The sequence below is a fragment of the Medicago truncatula genome, chromosome 5 (genome assembly GCF_003473485.1).
Source record: "Medicago truncatula cultivar Jemalong A17 chromosome 5, MtrunA17r5.0-ANR, whole genome shotgun sequence".
Lineage (NCBI taxonomy): Eukaryota > Viridiplantae > Streptophyta > Magnoliopsida > Fabales > Fabaceae > Medicago > Medicago truncatula.
In genome coordinates this window covers 44,743,191-44,763,545 of record NC_053046.1, presented here as the reverse complement: position 1 = coordinate 44,763,545, position 20,355 = coordinate 44,743,191, and the positions used below count along the sequence as shown (strand labels likewise).

At 36.3% G+C, this 20,355-nt stretch overlaps 1 protein-coding gene across 2 annotated transcripts; it reads left to right on the top strand.

Moving 5' to 3' along the window:
• Nucleotides 1-1,298: 1,298 nt before the first annotated feature.
• Nucleotides 1,299-19,769, top strand: LOC11430236 (brefeldin A-inhibited guanine nucleotide-exchange protein 1). 2 transcript variants are annotated; one of them, XM_003618084.4, is made up of 11 exons: nt 1,299-2,529; nt 3,282-3,599; nt 4,711-5,044; nt 5,295-5,717; nt 11,211-11,503; nt 14,394-14,667; nt 15,121-15,620; nt 15,860-16,181; nt 17,023-17,380; nt 17,821-18,479; nt 18,866-19,769. In XM_003618084.4, the coding sequence occupies exons 1-11, from the start codon at nt 1,526-1,528 to the stop codon at nt 19,472-19,474; spliced, it is 5,094 nt and encodes a 1,697-aa protein (XP_003618132.2). In that variant the 5' UTR covers nt 1,299-1,525; the 3' UTR covers nt 19,475-19,769. The 2 variants fall into 2 exon arrangements, with proteins under 2 accessions (XP_003618132.2, XP_024640128.1); XM_024784360.2 differs by lacking the exon at nt 1,299-2,529 and having other exon boundaries at nt 3,425-3,599; nt 4,701-5,044.
• The last annotated feature ends 586 nt before the right edge of the window (nt 19,770-20,355 follow it).

Genomic DNA, 20,355 nt, shown 5'->3' with positions numbered 1-20,355 from the left:
CTTATATATTATTAAATAAATTTGTATTCACTGATTTCTATTTATTTTTATTTAGAGTTGTTTAGTTGTTGAGCAAATAGATTTTTTGTTAGCAAAATAGGGTGATTGGATTTATTTAAGTATTGTTTATATAGATATTTAGTTTTTTTTTTTAAAAGGTATTTAGTTGTTGTTTGTGATTTGTGAAACACCGGTATTTAGATTATGTTTTATGAATGTTAATGTAGTTTTTGTGCCCTACTTATTTGACAAAATGATTAAATGAAGATTTTGTTTAAATTTTTGTTACTGGTTGTTTTAAATATGGACTTGAGATGTTGGTGGATTAGGGTCGGAAAGGAATCCATTGTATGATTTCATACATATAGAGTGTGCGACAAATGATCCTCTAAAACATGATCAGATTATGAGAGTTTGAGGTTTCATCAAAACCTCAAATTCACAAGTATACGGGGCTTAGATGCCGATACCACCATAAAATGTTGAGATTGTACAATTTATGAATCATTTACGGAAAATGCCTTCGACATTGGTAAACACGCTGCAGCTTGTATATGGGTTGTGGAAATAAGTTTAAATATAATCTTATTATATAATTTTAGTTATATTATTATTCATTTGATTTTGTTTTTGAAGGAATTATTCATTTTATTTATATATTCATATTTAATTTTTCTCTGCTGTTTTATCATGAATGTGATAAACCACGAAAGTGTATTAACAATGAAAAAAAATACAACAATTTGGTTGGCTTCACGTCTACATGCAAAAAATTTAAACTACGAAAACTACCCTTAAAACATATACAATCTCAAATAATAGAGTCAACATAGTTGGAAGATTGTTGGTATAGGTGTGCAATGAGAAAGAAAAAAAGGGGTATTATTATTATTTTTTTATCAACTTTTTTAATTAAAAGAAAGACTAAATTGTATTTTTTGTCCCTTAACTATTTAGATAGCATCGCTTTGTTCCCTTAATTAAAATTTGATTTATTTTGTCCCATTAACTTCTCTCCGTTACACATTTTGATCATTTCGATTAGTTTTGATTCAAAAACGTTAAGTTTTCTTCATTTTCTTTTGAAATTTTTTATGTGATTTTTGTTGTTGAAGGTTGATGGAGATGATATGAAGATGAAAAAGAGGAGAAGAAGATGAAGAAAACCTAACATTTTTAAATTAAAACTAATAAAAAAGTTTAAAATATGTAACAAGATAAGTTAAGGGACGAAAATAGATTGAATTTTAATTAGAGGACCAAAACCTGAGGGACAAAAATGCAAGACGGAGTTAAGTATTTATTTATTTACGCAGAAACGTATGCCGAGGAGGCAAACGACGGAGCAGTGGATTAATTATGCTCCATGCACGCTCGCTAATGAATTGGAATTGAAATTGAAATCTCCAGCTGAAGAATTAGAATAGAATAGAACAGAAGAGAAGGAATGGACGCGTTTAGTTTTATTTTTGTGAATTGAATTTTGTATGATCCAATCTACTGATCGATTCATCGATCGTTGAAAATGTCGGCATCGCAATCCCTGGGAGGTCCTTCACGGTGTGGAAGAGTGGTGGGTCCATCACTCGATAAGATCATTAAGAATGTCGCATGGCGTAAGCATTCTCAACTTGTTTCTTCCTGCAAATCCACCATCGACAAGCTAGAATCTCTCCCCGAATGCGATGATTCTGATTCCAAATCTCCCCTTGTAGGCATCCCTTCCTCAGATGCTGAATATGTCCTTCAACCTCTCTTCCTCGCCCTTGACTCCGCTTACGCTAAGGTTGTTGAACCTGCTCTCGATTGCACCTTTAAGCTTCTCTCTCTGGGTCTTGTTCGCGGCGAGATCATCAATTCACACTTGTTCTTCAATATCATCGATGCCATCTGTAAATCTGGTGGCCTTGGTGAGGAGGCAATCGAGTTGGGCGTCCTCAGAGTCCTTCTTTCCGCTGTTAGATCCCCTTGCGTTCTCATCCGTGGAGATTGTCTCGTTCAGATTGTTAGAACCTGTTATAATGTCTACCTCGGTGGAGTTAACGGAACCAATCAGATCTGTGCTAAGTCGGTTCTTGCCCAGATCGTCACCATTGTTTTCACCAGAGTCGAGGAAGACTCCATGGATGTATCCGTTAAAAGAGTTTCTGTTAATGAACTCTTGGAATTCACCGATAAGAATTTGAACGAGGGTAATTCCATACATTTTTGCCAAAATTTTATCAATGAGGTCATCGAGGCCACTCAGGGTGGTGTTCCTCTCAACCTAGAATTACCCAATGCTTCTCCGCCCGTGTCAATGTCCAAACAAGTGGATGATACCGAACCTGGACCCGATGATGGAAGCAGTAGTAGTAAAATAAGGGAGGATGGTTTTCTTCTTTTTAAAAACTTGTGCAAATTGTCCATGAAATTCTCATCTCAACAACACCCTGACGACCGTATCCTCCTAAGAGGCAAGATTTTGTCCTTGGAGCTCCTTAACGTTGTCATGGATAATGGCAGCTCAATATGGCGCAACAATGAGAGGCAAGTACTATCTTACTCTTCACTTAAAAACTAATTGTTGAATCTACTTATTTTAATCTGTACTGTAGGCATAATTCAGACACTGTCAACTCAAAGTTCTAGTCACCTTTTCTTTTTAAATCTGGACTTTCATTGTGTTTGAACTTTGAACTATTGTGGAATGTTTTGTTGTAAACCTTCCCAACAAAACCATCTCAAAGCCACAGGGTCATTTCTATGTGTCCCAAACCTCCATGTTAACATGTTTAATTAAAACAATTGATTTGGTGCATAATGCAGATCCACAACTCTTAAATTATAAGGCCCCTGCTTTTCTTTGGAACAATCTTTTTGTCGTTCTGGGAGAGTACTTGATATGTCCTTCACTCTGGAGCGACTTTGGTTTTCTTGGTAAAAAAAAAAACCCATAAAAACAGACAGTGCATTTGGTTGAAAATGTTACATATGTAGTCAGTAGTCATTTGGTGTGTTTGGTCGGAGTGGAATACTCGTATATAAATAGAGACTGTGCTGCCTTGCTACAGTTTTGTATCTCTCGCTACTTGTTGCATCTTGAATTTTTTGTCCCTATTTTATCCTACCCTAGTTATAAAATATATTTATTTATTTTGTGCTAAGATAAATAACAGTTAAGGTGTATAATGAAATTCACACACAAAAAAGGCTATTTCCCCCAAGATCTTTCTTTTTCTATTTAATAATTGATATTGATTGATATTACTGTCATCTATATTTTCTTTTACATGGTGCAGGTTTCTCAATGGCATCAAGCAGTATCTTTGCTTGTCGTTATTAAAGAACAGCGCCCTTTCAGCAATGGCCATTTTTCAGCTTCAGTGTTCCATTTTCATGAACTTGTTATCAAAATTTAGATCAGGCTTGAAAAAAGAAATCGGCATGTTTTTTCCCATGCTTATCCTCCGAGTACTTGAGAATGTTCTTCAGCCCAGTTTTCTGCAGAAAATGACCGTCCTGAACTTATTGGACAAATTATCTCAAGATCCTCAGATTATTATTGACATTTTTGTCAATTATGATTGTGATGTGGATGCTTCAAACATATTTGAAAGGTATCACACTTTTGTAATATTTTGCCGTTGTTATCACTTGACAATGATCACTTTTCAAAAACAGACAGGGACAAATACTTCGCAAAGCTTAGATGATAACTAAACTTGATTTCAGAAAAGATAAATTGAGAATAGCCCTGTTTATGCAGATTCCTTGATAGAAAGAAAAAAAATAAAAATACGCTGTTTTGTATCGGTTGTGATTGTGATGTCCTATGAAGTGACAGAAAAAAGAAAGTAAGAAACAGCTTGGGGCAAATGAAAGGAAACAGAGAGATTGGATGAGTGTAGAACAAGTATCTGAAATTTTATTCATCTGTAAATTGAGACACTGAGTTTGAACCTCTGTTTTGTTTTTAGGTTCATCATTAGAGTAACTGAATCTAACTGTCAGTTAGTTAGTAACTGATTCTAACATATTTTAACCAACAGAAGCTACTAGAATTTGCAATAAACTGTTTTAGACTAAAGATAGGTAAATGCAACAGAAACCATGCGAAAGAATACAGCAGAAGATAAGCATAATAACAGCCAGACACAGTAAATATAAGCTTTATCTAACAAACACTTAACTAACTGAAATTAGCAATAACAGAGGAACTGAACAACTAAGTAGCTAAGCATGAGGAATAGTAAGGGAGTGTATAGTTTACATATACTCTGTAGTCTTATTTCCTTCTGGATGTGGTAGATTGCAGCTGATTAAGTTCAAGGAGTACTCTGGAGAATCGTATAAAATTAAGCTAATTGTAGTTTTTGGGTACAGGGCCGTTGGGGAGGGATAATTGTTTGAGTGTGTTTGGTGTAAGATTTGGTTTGTTGGAACACTTTCTATGTGAGTTAGGAAGATTAGAAATGTTTGGATACCTTTTATTTAATTGTTTGGAGGAGAATGGCACGGTTGGAAACCGTAGCATGGGTTTTAGGGTCAAACCATTTTCCCTGCATATTTTGAGTAGTTTGTTTATATGGTAGACTTGGAGCAGTATCTTTCCAATAGATAAATCGTATTCAGGGTCCACAGTATGCTTTTATTCCTTTATTTATCCATACTTGATTTCTGTATCTTGTTTTAGTATTTAAACACTTATAATTCCTTAGATATTTGCAGGATAGTTAATGGCCTTCTGAAAACTGCTTTGGGACCACCTACGGGGTCAACCACATCTTTGTCTCCAGCACAAGATATTACTTTCCGACATGAATCTGTGAAGTGCTTGGTCAGCATCATTAAGTCAATGGGAGCTTGGATGGACCAGCAGATAAGGCCAGGGGACTTGAATCTTGTAAAGAGCCCTGAAAGCAATAGTTTAGGAGAGAGTCAGCTAACTCTGAATGGAGAAGAAGGAAACACTTCTGATCTTGAGCTACATCCCGATATAAATTCTGAATTCTCAGATGCTGCCACATTAGAGCAGCGCCGGGCATATAAAGCTGAGCTTCAGGTTGTTATTATCTGCCTTCTGTGGATGACAAATTGTTATCGTGTCATATTGCTAAATATCATCTTACACAGAATTGAGAAACAACTGCTTGATTTTACACGAAAAACATACCTGTGTTGTGTCTGTCAATTATTATTTTTTTTAATCTCCCCTCACGCTCCAATTATGAATTCAATTCATGCATAATCTCATCTTCTTAAGCTTCATATTTCCATATCATGTGCTGATGCTTTTTCTGTGTTAAATGCAGAAAGGTATATCACTTTTTAATAGAAAACCTTCCAAGGGTATTGAATTCTTGATAAGCAACAAAAAAATTGGTAGTTCTCCAGAAGAAGTGGCCCTGTTCCTGAAGAACACTGGTGGCCTTGACGAGGCCAAGATTGGTGACTATTTGGGGGAAAGGGAAGATTTTTCTCTAAAAGTTATGCATGCTTATGTAGATTCCTTTAACTTCAAAGGGATGGACTTTGGTGAAGCTATACGGTTTTTTCTTCAGGGCTTTAGGTTGCCTGGTGAGGCACAGAAAATTGACCGCATTATGGAGAAATTTGCTGAGCGCTTTTGTAAATGCAACCCTAGTTCTTTCAGCAGTGCAGATACAGCCTACGTTCTTGCTTACTCTGTAATAATGCTCAATACTGACGCTCATAATAATATGGTGAAAGATAAGGTTTGCCCTAACTGAATCTTCAATATTATATCTTAGGCTCAATGGTTTGAGCATCTGCTTTGTGGCATGCTTACTCTAGGTATTCTTTCGATTAGGCTTAATTGAATTCTAAGTATTCTTTTCCAAATTATTCGACTGATGAAAATTAAACAATTATGTTTTGTACCATGCAGAATTAGCCAACAATACAATGCGATAAACACATGTTTATTTTAAGTATCAATCATTTCCTATTCCTATTTCTTTTATCTTCTTACTTTGATGTATGGTAATAATGGTAAATTTCAGCATTTGGGTTATTAGAAATCACATTGATTATGGTGAGCTATCATGTATTGTATATTTTTGTGATTGATTTTGACCTATGAAGCACGGACACTTCTCGGATTAGGCGTGTCCCGGCGTCGGACACATGTCGTGTCCGACACCGACACTTATAATTACACTAAATTATGTGATTTTTCCAAATTATGATGTGTCGGCGTGTCAGTGTTCGTGTCCGTATCCGTGTTCATAGATTTTGACAAAATATGATTGTAATTCTTTTACACAAGTTACATTGCAAATTCAAGATATATTGTTTTGTGATTCTAAGGTGTTGAATATGGTTTTTGACTTGGATTCTGTGGTGCACATTATTAGAACTGAAAATATGTTTATTATATCATATTATGTGGTGAGAATGTACATTTATATAGGTAGGAGTCTCCTAGTTAACCCCTAATTAATAAGGAAGATTAATCAACACAACCAACACAATGACTAGTGGAGTTAAAACTAAATAGTCACAATCTTTTCAATATCGCCACTAAGTACTTGATTAATTATTCTAACAGTCCCCCTTCAAACCGAGGGTGTCACAAACCCTCAGTTTGTCTCTAAGATAAAGGAATCTGGCAGTGGACAGAGGCTTAGTTAAGACATCTGCCCACTGGTCTTGAGCAGGCACATGCGAGACATTCAGTTCCTTCCTTATAACCTTTTATCTCACAAAGAAAATATCCAATTCCATGTGCTTGATTCTTGAGTGTAGGACTGGGTTGTGAGCAAGAGAAACTGCACCGAGATTATCACAATAGATATGAGGAATTTTACTCTTGATTTGCAATTCCTTGAGAAGAGACTGGATCCAAATAATCTCCGCAGAAGCTTGTGCAAGGTTTCTATATTCAGCCTCTGCACTAGATCTAGCTACAAGGGTCTGTTTCCTTGCCCACCAGGAAACTAGATTGGGGCCCATAAATATGCAGGCTCCAGATGTGCTTCTTCTCTGAAGCCCGGTCAGTATCACAAAAGCCAGCTATAGGTTCAGTAGAGCTTGCAGGTGTAAGCAATAACCCATGGTGTAAAGTACCCTGCAGCTCTTGACTGCCTTCCGGTGATCTTCAAGGGGATTTGATAAGAACTGGCAAACTTTGTTCACAGAGTAGGATATTTCAGGTCTTGTTATGGTTGCATACTGCAATGCACCAACAACACCAACAATTGACCTGAAAAATGTAGGATCTGAGACTGTACTTGAACCAAATTTAGACAGTTTTGTGCTAGATGCCATAGGTGAGGGCATGCTATTAGCATTAATCATGTTAGCTTTCTGAAGAAGGTCCTTGATATATTTGGTTTGAGAGAGAAGCAAAGAGCCAGATGGTGAGTGATGCACCTCTATGCCAAGAAAATAATCTACTATACCCAAATCTTTAAGGGAGAACTCAAAATTGAGCTGATGAACTAGATTATTAATAGCCAGTTTTGAGTTTCCAGTGATGATAATATCATCAACATAAACCAATATAAAAATGCAGTGAGTTTGAGTGTGCAGAGTAAACAAAGAAGGATCGCACCTGCTTTACTTGAACCCAAAGCTAAGTAAAGATGATTTCAATCTCTCAAACCATGCTCCTGGAGCCTGTTTTAACCCATAGAGAGCCTTGTATAGTTTGCATACAAGGCTCTTGTCAGAAGATTCAAAGCCAGGAGGCTGCACCATGTAGACTTCTTCAGTTAGTACCCCATTTAGGAAGGCATTGTTCACATCCAACTGCTGAAGAGTCCAGTTATATGTAACTACAAGTGTCAGAACTGTCCTCACTGTAACAAGTTTGACTACAGGGGAAAAGGTCTCATTGTAGTCAAAACCTACTTGTTGATGAAAACCCTTAGCCACTAAACGTGCCTTGTACTTGTTTATAGTGCCATTTGGATTTCTTTTACCTTGAATACCCATTAACATCCAATGGCCATTTGCAGGAAGAGGTCTGTCTCATTATGAAATATATAATGCTTTACTTCATAATGCCACTTAGGATCCTGAAGAGCAGTTTTGTAAGTAGTGGGCTCAACATGAGTCAAAAGGAGTGTAGGGTTAATTCTAGGCTACACAATTCCATGTTTACCTCTGGTTCTCATTGAGTGACGGTTTTGAGGATGAATTCTGTGAGGAATAGGAGGAGGAGACTCAAAATTTGTAGACTGAGAGCTAGTAACACTAGCAGATGACTCGTGAGGGATTTTGAGATGGAGAGGGAGATAGAATGTTGATGGGTGTGGGATTTAGGACAACATTATTTATGTGTAAGGACTCAGAGTGGTGAGAACTAATAGATGGAGTCTGGGGGGGTGTTTGATATGGGAGTAGTAGGAACAGACTCAGAATGAGAAGTTTGAGCAGTAGGTGAAGTTTGAGGAGTAGGTGAGTTAACAGTAAAGGTTGGTTGTTGAGACAGGAGTGGGAAGAAAAGTCGATAAAGTGGGGCCATCTGGTAAAACATAACACACTTTCTGATATGGAAACAAGTCAAGATAAGGGAATTTTACCTCATTAAACACAACATCTTTGGATATAAAAATTCTACCTAAAGCATTTAAACATTTATATCATTTGTGACTGTTGGAATATCCCAAGAAAACACACTCCTTTGAATGAAAATCAAACTTATGAGAGTTATTGGGTCTCAAAAAGGGAAAACATGCACACCCAAAGCTTTTAAGGAATTTATAGTCTGGAAATTGAAGGTGAAGTAAGAAAAAGGGTGATTTATTTGCTAAAACTGGTGTAGGTAACCTGTTGATAAGGTAAGTTGCAGTTAAAAAGGCATGGTCCCAAAACTTTAATGGCATTTGTGCATGAGATAAAAGAGTTAGACCAGTTTCAATAATATGTCTATGTTTCCTTTCAACTGAGCCATTTTGATGGTAAGTGTGTGGACAAGTGAATCCTTGAGTGATGCCAAGGCTATTGAGATATTTTGTGAAAGGTAAAAACTCACCACCTCCATCAGTTTTAACCGAAATAATTTTGTGATTTAACTGCAATTCAATCATGGTTTTAAAATTCTGAAATGTAGGAAGTGTGTGAGATTTGAGTTTCAGAGGATATATCCATGTGTATCTAGAATAAGCATCCACACAAGTAAGAAAATAGGTATATCCACAAGAGGATTCAACTGGTGCAGGTCCCCAAAGATCACAAAAAATTAGTTCAAGAGGTTTAGTATATGTCATTTGAGATGCAAAAGATGGCAGTCTATGAACCTTACCAAGACAACAAGCAGTACAAAAATCTGACAAGCTTTTATTTGGTAATTGTATGTTACAAAGTTTGATAATACTTTGGAGCACCTCATGATGAGGATGTCAAGTCTGCTATGCCAGATACCATACATGGTAGGAAAAGACCGAGTAGAACTAGATGTTGAACTACTAGGTAAATGTTCAACATTATTACATTGAAAATTATTGAAATTGAAACCATCTAGAATTTGTGCTGGAACTTTATTGCAAACAGTGTTGACACTAGAATTTTGAGAGACAGTGGTCTTGAATGAGTTGGTGTGCTCAAACTGATAGAGACCATCATGTCCTAGAATACCTCTTAAAAGCACCTTAGAAGAATCCTGAGATTTGACAAAACAGTGATTAGGATGAAACTCAAAGTAAACATTGTTATCTTTAGCAAACTGACTCACACTAACAAGATTTTTGGTTATAGAGGGAACAAGAAGGAGATTATTCAGTTTTAAAGTAGTTTGAGGATGTAAAGGAGAAGTAAATTGCAAGGAACCAACAGAGGTAATAGCCAAACCTTGTCCATTTACAATATGGACCTGATCAGAACCTGAAAGAGACATGGAATCCATGAGGTTGGATGCATAGGGGTGACATGATGAGTAGCACCTGAGTCAGGGTACCAGACATTGTTGAATGAATTGTGTGGATCTGAGCTAGTTAAGAAGGCCTGGGTAGCTTGACCTCTCTGATTCTCAGCCTGAGACTGTGTAGGAGGCCTAAGAAACTGTCCAGAATACTGAGGACGTGACATGTTCTGCATCCATACATTTGGAGGTGCACCATAGCCTCCTGGTGAGCCATAGGGACTTTAGTAATAATACTGTGTGGCAGAGAAACGGTAGTGACCATATCTTGCATCATGACCAGTTTTTGAACATTGGATCTTCCACCATAACGGCCACCTTGTCCTCTGAATCTACTACCAAAACGGCCACCACGTCCTCTGAACTGGCCATTTCTTCCTTCAAAATTAGGGTTAGAGTTAAGAAATTGATTGTTTTCAGTGCCATCAGTATAATTGTGGTTTTGAGAATTAGGACCATGAGATTGAGATTCTGAATTGAATTTGCAGTTTCAGTGATAACAGCTTTCTTGAACTTCTCATTTCTAGATTCTTGTGTGAGAAGCTGAGATTCAAGTTCATCTAAAGAAACAACCTCAGATTTCGCATTCACACCAGCATCAACAACAGGGTCAAACTCTTCCGGAAGTGCTTCAAGAGACTCTGAAATTGCGAGAATTCGAGCAATGAATTCAGCGACAGTGCGTGAACCTTTCGTAATGGATCTAAGCTCATATCGAAGTTGACGTGAACACGTCTTCATCTGCGTGAAGGAGTAACTATGAATCTCATCCCAAACCTGCCACGAGTGGCGAAGGAGAACGAATCGCGAAAGTAGCGAAGGCGAAATCATTGAAAGAATCCAGGTGCAGAGCAATGAATCTTGTTCTTGTTCTTCCAATTCAGTGTAAGCAGGATTCTCCGTTCCTGCTTCGTGTGCTGCATCTGTGAGATAAACCGGTGGAATCTCAGGTGAAATCGCAAATTTCACCATCTTCGTTCCGCGAAGAACACCTTCGATTGTTGCTTCCATTGTTTGAAGGTTTTGGATGCTGCAGCAGGTACGCGTTGCGCAGCAGAGGGAGTAGGAGAAGGCGTAGCAGAAGACATGGCTCTGGATCAAGAAGCTCTAGATACCATATTAGAACTGAAAATATGTTTATTATATCATATTATGCGGTGAGAATGTACATTTATATAGGTAGGAGTCTCCTAGTTAACCCCTAATTAATAAGGAAGATTAATCAACACAATCAATACAATGACTAGTGGAGTTAAAACTAAATAGTCACAATCTTTTCAATATCTCCACGAAGTACTTGATTAATTATTCTAACACACATTCCATGTTGATTGCTTTTCAGATGACAAAGGCTGATTTTATCCGAAACAACCGAGGAATAGATGATGGAAAGGATTTACCGGAGGAATATCTTGGGGCCCTTTATGATAAAATTGTTAGAAATGAAATTAAGATGAAGGCTGATTCTTCTGCACCTCAAAGTAAGCAGGAAAATAGCTTTAATAGATTGCTGGGATTGGATGGTATACTCAATCTTGTGAACTGGAAGCAAAATGAGGAAAAAGCAGTAGGTGCAAATGGGCTTCTCATTCGGCACATTCAGGAGCAGTTTAAATCAAATTCACGAAAATCAGAGTAAGCTAAGATATTGAACATTACTCAATGTTTGGATTGTTTTTGTGGAATTTTTCTCGGTTGCAAGGCTATACCTGATAAGCCCTTTTTCCGTTTAGAATGTCTGTTGTTTGTTTGATTTATATAGATTTTAACTTAGCTATGCTACCTTGAATCTTTCACCAGATGTCTTTTATCAAACACAAATGCTGTTGAATAATTTATGATAAAACAAATGATTTTGAAAGAGTCAAGGTTTAAAACATTGATTTGTTTTTGCAAATGATACTTAAAAGTAAGTTTAGAATAATTGACACTTGTATTGATTCCTCCTCCCCCCCCCTCCCCCTATTTCAAGACCATACAGTATTCATAATTACACAGTTTAAGTATCTTGAGCTTATCATATAAAATGATAAGGAAAGAGTGCGATGTAAACTATAGTTTTGGAACAGGTGGGTGAAATGGTGTAGTCTTTACATGTTATTGGCGAGAGAAACACCACTCCATGTTAAGGAAAATTTTATTGCACAATTATAGGACTGACATGTTTATGATAAATGTTGGATGGGAAAATGCTAAAAAGAAAGAAAAAAAGCTCATTTTTGTAGAGATAAGAATGTTAGGTTGGATGAGTGGACACACAATAAAAGAGAGGGTTGGGTGAATGCCTCAGAGGGAAAGTTGTGCAACACCTATTATGGATTGGAAACATGATAACATACTATAATTGTCAAGATTTGTTGTGATTCCGATATGATTCTATTTGTAATAGAATCTGCATCAGGTTATTATAATTTATTCCCTAATAAAACATTGAGCAATCAAGGAAATGTATGAGGGGGCCTCAACTAGTGCGAGGACGCAGGATAGGGCCACCGCAAATTTTCCAATAACAATAGGATTGCACTAAGGGTCAACCCTCAACTTTTCACTTTAGTTTTGGATGTACTTACGGAACACATCCAAGAGCTAACACCGAGATATATGCGTTTTGTAGATGATGTAGTCCTTCTTGGAGAGTTGAGGGAGGAATTTAATGGGATGTTGGAGACAAACCTTAGAAGCGTATGACTTTCGTCGGAGTACAAGCAAGATAAAGTATATGGAATGTAGATTTAGCAAAAGGCAAAGTGTTTCTAGCTCAGAGGTGAAAGTTGGAGATCATAGCATACCACAAGTTACACGATTTAAATATCTTAGGTCCATTGTACAAAACCACAGAGAAATAGAAGCAGATGTAAATCATCGAATTCAAGCAGGGTAGTGGAAATGGAGAATAGCCTAAAGTGTTTTATGTGATACTAAAGTACCGCTCAAGTTGAAGGGAAAAATTCAAGGGACAACTGTAAGACCGACAATGTTGTATAGAGCATAGTGTAGGGCGGTGAAGAACCAACACGAGAATAAGATATGCGTAGAGATGATGAGGATGTTGCGTTGGATGTGTGGTAAGACTAGACGTGACAACATTAGAGAGAGAGAGTTAGGGTAGCATCTATAATAGAAAAGATGGTGGAAACTAAGCTTAGGTGGTTTGGGCATATAGAGAGAAGACTTGTAGATGCTGCAGTAAGAAGAGTAGATTAGATAAATGATGGTCATATCACTAGATGGATGATGACCTAGAAAAACTATAAGAGAAACCGTAAAGATTTGGAGATTATTGAGTTGGATCGAAATATGGTTTATGATAGAACATTATGACTTAAGTTGATCTATGTAGCCGACCCCACTTAGTGGGATAAGGCCTGGTTGTTGTTGTAGTTTTTATTTTGATTATGTTTTTTACTCAGCAGATTTGTTTCCTAAATAAGGACCGTTTCTGCCTATATATTTCCTACTGTAGTGTTTGATTTCTACAGACGAATAAAACAAAAATTCCTCGTGTTCTAGGTGGTTTGGGCATGTCGGTAGAAGACCAGTAACAGCTCCAATAAGGAATGTAGATAATATGGAGAGCGCTTCATTAGTTGGACGTAGACGGTGACTAAACAAAACTATAAGTCAAACTATTAAGGAAAAAGAAGATTTTTTTTTTTTTTTGTAGACATGATTGATGATATGATACTATGATGTCATTTGATCCATGAATCTTACGCCACCTAGTGGTAAAAGGCTTTCGTTGTTGCTCTATAACAAATTATAAGCAAAATCAACCACTTCACATTCATTAAGATAATTAGATATTCTCATGCACTCCTTTTAATCCCATTTAAAAATTCAATTTCAATACCTAAATTACCCATCATTTCATTTCATTGCATAAAAAAAATTGGACATTTAATCTGAAAAATTCAACTTTTCATGTTTTCGCCATTAAATATTTGCAATCAAGGAGAGTGTCTTCCTTCTAAATTTTAAACCAGGAGATTTATTGAACTTTTTATCTTCCTCAACCTGTCATTTCAACCATTGTTGTTGGCGCAAATTCTTCTAACTCTTTCTTTATTGATGTTAAAAGTGAATTTCATCAAAAAAGTTGCTAAACTTAAACGTGGTGCCGGTTGAGTTTGTTAAACTTATTCAAGACCAACCAATTTTCAAAATAAATGTATGCTATCCTTTATTTTCCACTGAATGTTCAATTATCTGTAGAAGCACTAATCGTATGGAAACTTGTTTCAATTAATAGCTATTGAAAAAAAGGGCATTTTTGGCATAATATCATTAAATCTGAAGGAAATAGTCCACTTTTACTTGTATTTTGTTACAAGCAGTTGAGCTAAATTTTGCCTTTAACTTGTGACTGTGGGAGTATTTTTGATTGTGTATTGGCTCTCTGCATTGTACATCCTTTCCATTTGTGCATTTTCTTTTCTTCTAAGCCATCTTCTGGATTATTCATAAACAATCCATGTCTATCAATTTGTTCCCTTAGTTAGACATTCTATTTACCTATTTGTTGCAGATCTGCTTATCATGTCGTCACAGATGTGGCTATACTGAGGTTTATGGTGGAAGTATGTTGGGGGCCTATGCTGGCTGCATTCAGTGTAACGCTTGACCAGAGCGATGACAGAGTAGCTACTTCTCAATCCTTACAGGGATTCAGGCATGCGGTGCATGTTACTGCAGTGATGGGCATGCAGACTCAAAGGGATGCTTTTGTTACATCTGTTGCAAAATTTACTTATCTTCACTGTGCAGGAGATATGAAACAGAAAAATGTTGATGCTGTCAAGGTGAATGAATCTTAGGTTACTTGTTGCTGAAACTTTTTGAAGCAAATCATTCTCCTCCTACATGTACAACATATTTTTTGTGTGTGCATCCGTACAGTGCGTATAGGCACAACAAATCAAAAGTCAAAATACACTAAAGTAACAATATTGACATCAAAGCTGTCACTATATTATTTTAATGATGTTTTGAGCTTTTGATTAGATGTGCCTACAGGTATGTGATTATGCAAGCATTGCTGTTATTATTGCAAATCATATATTGATCTCATTCTAGCAGTATTGTAGTTACATAAAGAAAGCAGCAATGACCGGGGTACTTCTATTTGAAATCCTTTTTGAAAATATAACGTGACCATTACAATTTTTTATTTTTTTTGCATTTATCATGCATGTGACACATTTTATATGTTGCATATATCTTGCTTATATATTGTACATCTTAATTTTCTTCAGGCAATAATATCAATTGCCATTGAAGATGGTGATCATCTACAAGAAGCATGGGAGCACATATTAACTTGCCTCTCCCGAATTGAACATTTGCAACTGCTAGGTGAGGGTGCCCCAAGTGATGCAACCTTCTTCACTTCATCTAATTTTGAAACAGAGGAAAAAACACCAAAAACATTAGGTTTCTCTTCTTTTAAGAAAGGAACTCTTCAAAATCCAGCCATGGCGGCTGTTGTTCGTGGGAGTTCGTATGACAGTACAAGTGTTGGGGTCAACCCCTCTGCATTGGTAACACCGGAACAGATAAATAGTTTCATCTCTAACTTGAATCTACTGGATCAAATTGGGAACTTTGAATTGAACCATGTGTTTGCTCATAGTCAACGGTTGAATGGCGAAGCTATAGTAGCATTTGTGAAAGCTCTTTGCAAAGTTTCCATCTCAGAGTTACAGTCTCTAACAGACCCCCGTGTATTTGGCCTGACTAAAATAGTAGAAATCGCGTAAGTTTCTTTCCCTTATATAAGACAGGCAACTCTCTTTTTTGCAATTGACTCAAAAGTCATTCTTTTGCTGATTTTATTGGACCTCAGGAAAGAGTTTGTAATTGACTCAAAAGTCATTCTTTGTCGCTTTGTAATTGATGTTTTTGAGTTCTCTTATCTTGTACACGGGCGATTAAAATTCTTAACGATAATTCAATTTGTTTGAAGTTATTAATTGAACATGGTTACGTTTGCAGGCATTATAATATGAACCGCATCAGATTAGTGTGGTCCCGCATATGGAATGTTCTATCCGATTTCTTCGTCTCAGTTGGATTGTCAGAAAACCTGTCTGTTGCAATCTTTGCGATGGATTCACTACGACAACTTGCAATGAAATTTTTGGAGCGTGAGGAGCTGGCTAATTATAACTTCCAGAATGAATTTCTGAGACCATTCGTGATTGTTATGCAGAAAAGCAACTCAACAGAAATTAGAGAATTAACAGTTCGTTGTATTTCACAGATGGTCCTTAGCCGTGTCAGTAATGTGAAATCTGGCTGGAAAAGTGTTTTTATGGTATGTTGAAGTTAGCTTTGGTCATGGTTTTAAATTATTTGGTAGGAAATCCAAGTTTTAAGTTGTCAAGTATTGCTGAACTGTATCTGTTTAGTGACAAAAAGCAAAATGAAATAAGACGGAAAACTTGTGCTTGTTATTTAGGCTGGAGTTACCTTCAGCAGTTATAGGAAGGAAAATGCAAAAAATAGTGTGTGCGCGCGCCCGTGTGTGTGTGTGTGTCTATATATATATATATATATATATATATATATATATATACGGACACTTCTCGGATTAGGCGTGTCCCGTGTCGGACACGCGTCGGTGTCCGACACCGACACGACACCTATGATTACACTAAATTATATCATTTTCTCAAATTATTATACGTGTCGTGTCCGTGTCTGTGTCCGTGCTTCATATATATATATATATATATGAACGTCTTCCTCTCATTCATTTCTGTTGGTAAATTAGAAAGCCCAAAGCATATTCTCATAACCTTAACACTAAAATAGTAAAATTATCAATACAAGTTGTACTTTTTAAACTTGTTCAAAGGAAATGAATACAAACAACAAGGAAAGGGACATCAAGAACACTTATCTAGTCAAATTATTAATGGGTTTAGATAATCTATAACAATACAAAAGTTTAAGATCCCAGAAAAACTATTGATGGTAATGGCATCTAGCACTTTCACATGTTACATAATGTTTAGACACCGGCTTCATAAATTTGCCCCCTTCCTTCCTAAAGAAGACCAAAATTGTGATCATATGTGTGTCTTATTGTTAGGATTTGATAATTTAGAGCATGTAAATATTTGAACTTACCATGAAATGTTCTTGGTTCTCAGGTTTTTACAGCTGCGGCAGCTGATGAGCGGAAGAATATTGTATTGTTAGCATTTGAGACTATGGAGAAAATAGTGCGTGAATTTTTTCCTTATATTACTGAGACGGAAACAACGACCTTCACTGATTGTGTTGGATGTCTTTTGACATTTACAAATAGCCGATTCAATAGTGATGTTAGCCTCAATGCAATTGCATTTCTTCGTTTCTGTGCAGTCAGACTTGCTGATGGAGGACTTGTATGCAATAAGAAGAGCAGTGCTGATGTCTCATCAGTTGTACTAACAAATGGTGTTTCAGATGTACAAGCTCTTACTGATAACGATGATCACGTGTCCTTTTGGATTCCTTTGCTATCAGGTAAGATGCTATTCATTACTATGGGGTAAGATATTTTGTACAGTTGCTAATGCTACACCACTATGCATGTTGGACAATAAAGCATATTCTTGCCCCAATGAATTGTGTATTCTGTTTGATTTATTGCCTGCATAAATCTGAGATGACTATTGCTTGTAACCATATTGATCTGTAAGGTTTACATTAAGTTTTTGCAAAAATCGAGTGATGAATGCTGCAGTAGGTCAACCGAAGTGCCTACTGCACTTCACTTAATAAAGAAGGTAAACCTATGTATCCTCAGCTCCTAGTTAGTGTCAGAAAAGTAAACATGAAGTTATTTGACCACACTTTGTGCAGCATTAGATAACCTCAAACTTTCTGCATTAGGATATTTATGCCCATTGTTTTGTAAACCCTGTCTGTGCTTTCTGTTTAAAGTGAATTTTTTTTTTTTGCAGGGTTGTCAAAATTAACTTCTGATCCAAGATCAGCTATCAGAAAGAGTTCTTTGGAGGTTCTTTTTAACATTTTGAAGGATCATGGCCATCTATTCTCACGCACATTTTGGAATAGCATTTTCTGCTCTGTTATTTTCCCTGTATATAACTCAGTATGTGGAAAACGAGACATGAATATACTAGACGTTCATTGTTCACCTTCAGTATCTGTGCATACTGAAGGAAGCACGTGGGATTCTGAGACTTCTCCGGTAGCAGCAGAATGTTTAATAGACTTATTTGTCACCTTCTTTGATATGGTGAGGTCTCAGCTACCAGGTGTGGTGTCTGTACTGACAGGGTTCATTAGAAGTCCTGTTCAGGGTCCAGCTAGTACTGGAGTTGCTGGATTAGTGCGTCTCACTAGCGACCTTGGTAACAGGCTTTCAGAAGAAGAATGGAAAGAGATTTTTCTGTGTTTAAAAGATGCTGCTACATCAACAGTGCCTGGATTCACAAAGGTCTTGAGAACCATGAGTAACATTGAAGTACGTAAATTTTCACAGTCTTCTGATCATGATTTGACAAATGATGAGTTTGATGATGACAATCTGCAAACAGCCACATATGTTGTCTCAAGAACAAAGAATCATATTGCTATGCAGCTACTTATTTTACAGGTTTATTTCTTGCTCTTTCTGTACTAAACATAAGCATGATAAGAAATTAAGAATTAACATTTTAAACATGAGGACCAAACCCTAGTTTTCCATCTACCATTGTCTTTATCTGTCCTCTATTGTCATTGCCACCATTCAACTTGTCTCCCATTGTGCAGCTCTGTGCTTACCTTCTCAGATCACATATTGTTTATGGCCAGGTTGCACACTTTATCATGTGTAAAAAAGAGAGATTGATCACTCCATTCTTGTGGTGGTTGCTCATTATTCATGTTCACATATCTTTCTCGTGCATAGAAGCTCATAATGTAAAATATTCAATCAGTTTTAAGTTTCATTTTTGGATGAATTCATCATGACGACAGCTTTTTGTGTTCTGATCATAGGTTACAACTGATCTGTACAGAAAACACCAGCAATCCTTATCAGCAGACAGCATCAAAGTCCTTATTGAATTATATTCATCCATTGCTTTGCATGCTCGACAATTGAACAGAGAGTCAGTCCTACTGAAGAAATTGCAGAAAGCTTGCTCTATCTTGGAATTATCTTCCCCGCCTGTGGTTCATTTTGAAAATGAGTCCTTCCAAAATCACCTCAACTTTCTACAAAACTTACATGACGATCAATATTTTGTGCACGATGAGATAGATCTAGAACAAGAGTTAGTAACTGTATGTGAAAATGTATTGGACATATATCTAAATTGTGCTGGCCCTGTATCCACATTTCACAAGTCTGATACACAGCCAGTGCAACGTAGAAAACTCCCTCTAAGTTCAGCAAAAAAAGAGGAAATAGCTGCTAGGACATCTCTAGTCATCTCAGCACTGCAAGGGTTGGCTGGTCTGGAAAAAGATTCATTCAGGAGGTATATTCCACGGTTCTTTCAATTATTGGTGGATCTCGTAAGGAGTGAGCACACCTCTGGAGAAGTTCAGCTTGCCCTGAGTAATATGTTCCGTTCATCTGTAGGCCCCATTATAATGGAATGACAGTTGTGGCATGTCTTTTTTGAAGGAAGTCGCTGAGTGTTTAGTCAGTTATTTCTTTATTAGTTCAAGCACAGGCCATTGTATAGACATATTTTAATTTACTCACCATTGCAGCTATGGGGTGCTACTTTGAATTTTTGTGATTATATGTGCCATAATGTAAATGATAAATTTATCTGAAGCAGCATCGTGAGCTATCACGGATAATCTTATACCGTTATTCTGCCAAGATATGGTTGCGTTGAGTTTGAAAGGGAGGTAAAAGGAGGCCGAGGGTGGCTTTTACTTATTTTTACTTTCACCCGATATGTTGTTTATCTATACAAATATATAAATGGGATATTGATTGATTTTTTTTATTTTTTTTTTATTTCAACTATACCGTTGAACAAATTTTTCTATAACATTAAAAAAAAAAAATTATATTATATTTGACTAGCGAACAAATTTTATTTCTTTTTATTGTGTCAACGTTTGAAAATTATGAACGGTGTTATTTTTATGAAATTTTGATTTTGATTAAAACAAAAAATATAAATGTTTGTTCCATTTAAGTTATAACAATTTAAACTAACCATGAACAAATCTTATGAAAAAACTAAACTAACCATGATTATATATTTCAATGACACCAACAATATAACCAAAATATAATCTAAGTTCTTTTGTCAAAAAATATAAAATCTAAATTATGTTTTTTAATGACACCAACAACAATCTTTATTATAGATTTTAAAAATAAAAAAAAAAACACACTATCAATTGAGCTAACTTCATTGATTATGATTAATTTTACTAATAACTAGACTCCAACTCGTGTTATGCATGAGTTTGTTTAGAATTTCATATAGGCTACCAATGGTATTATTGAAGAAATCAAA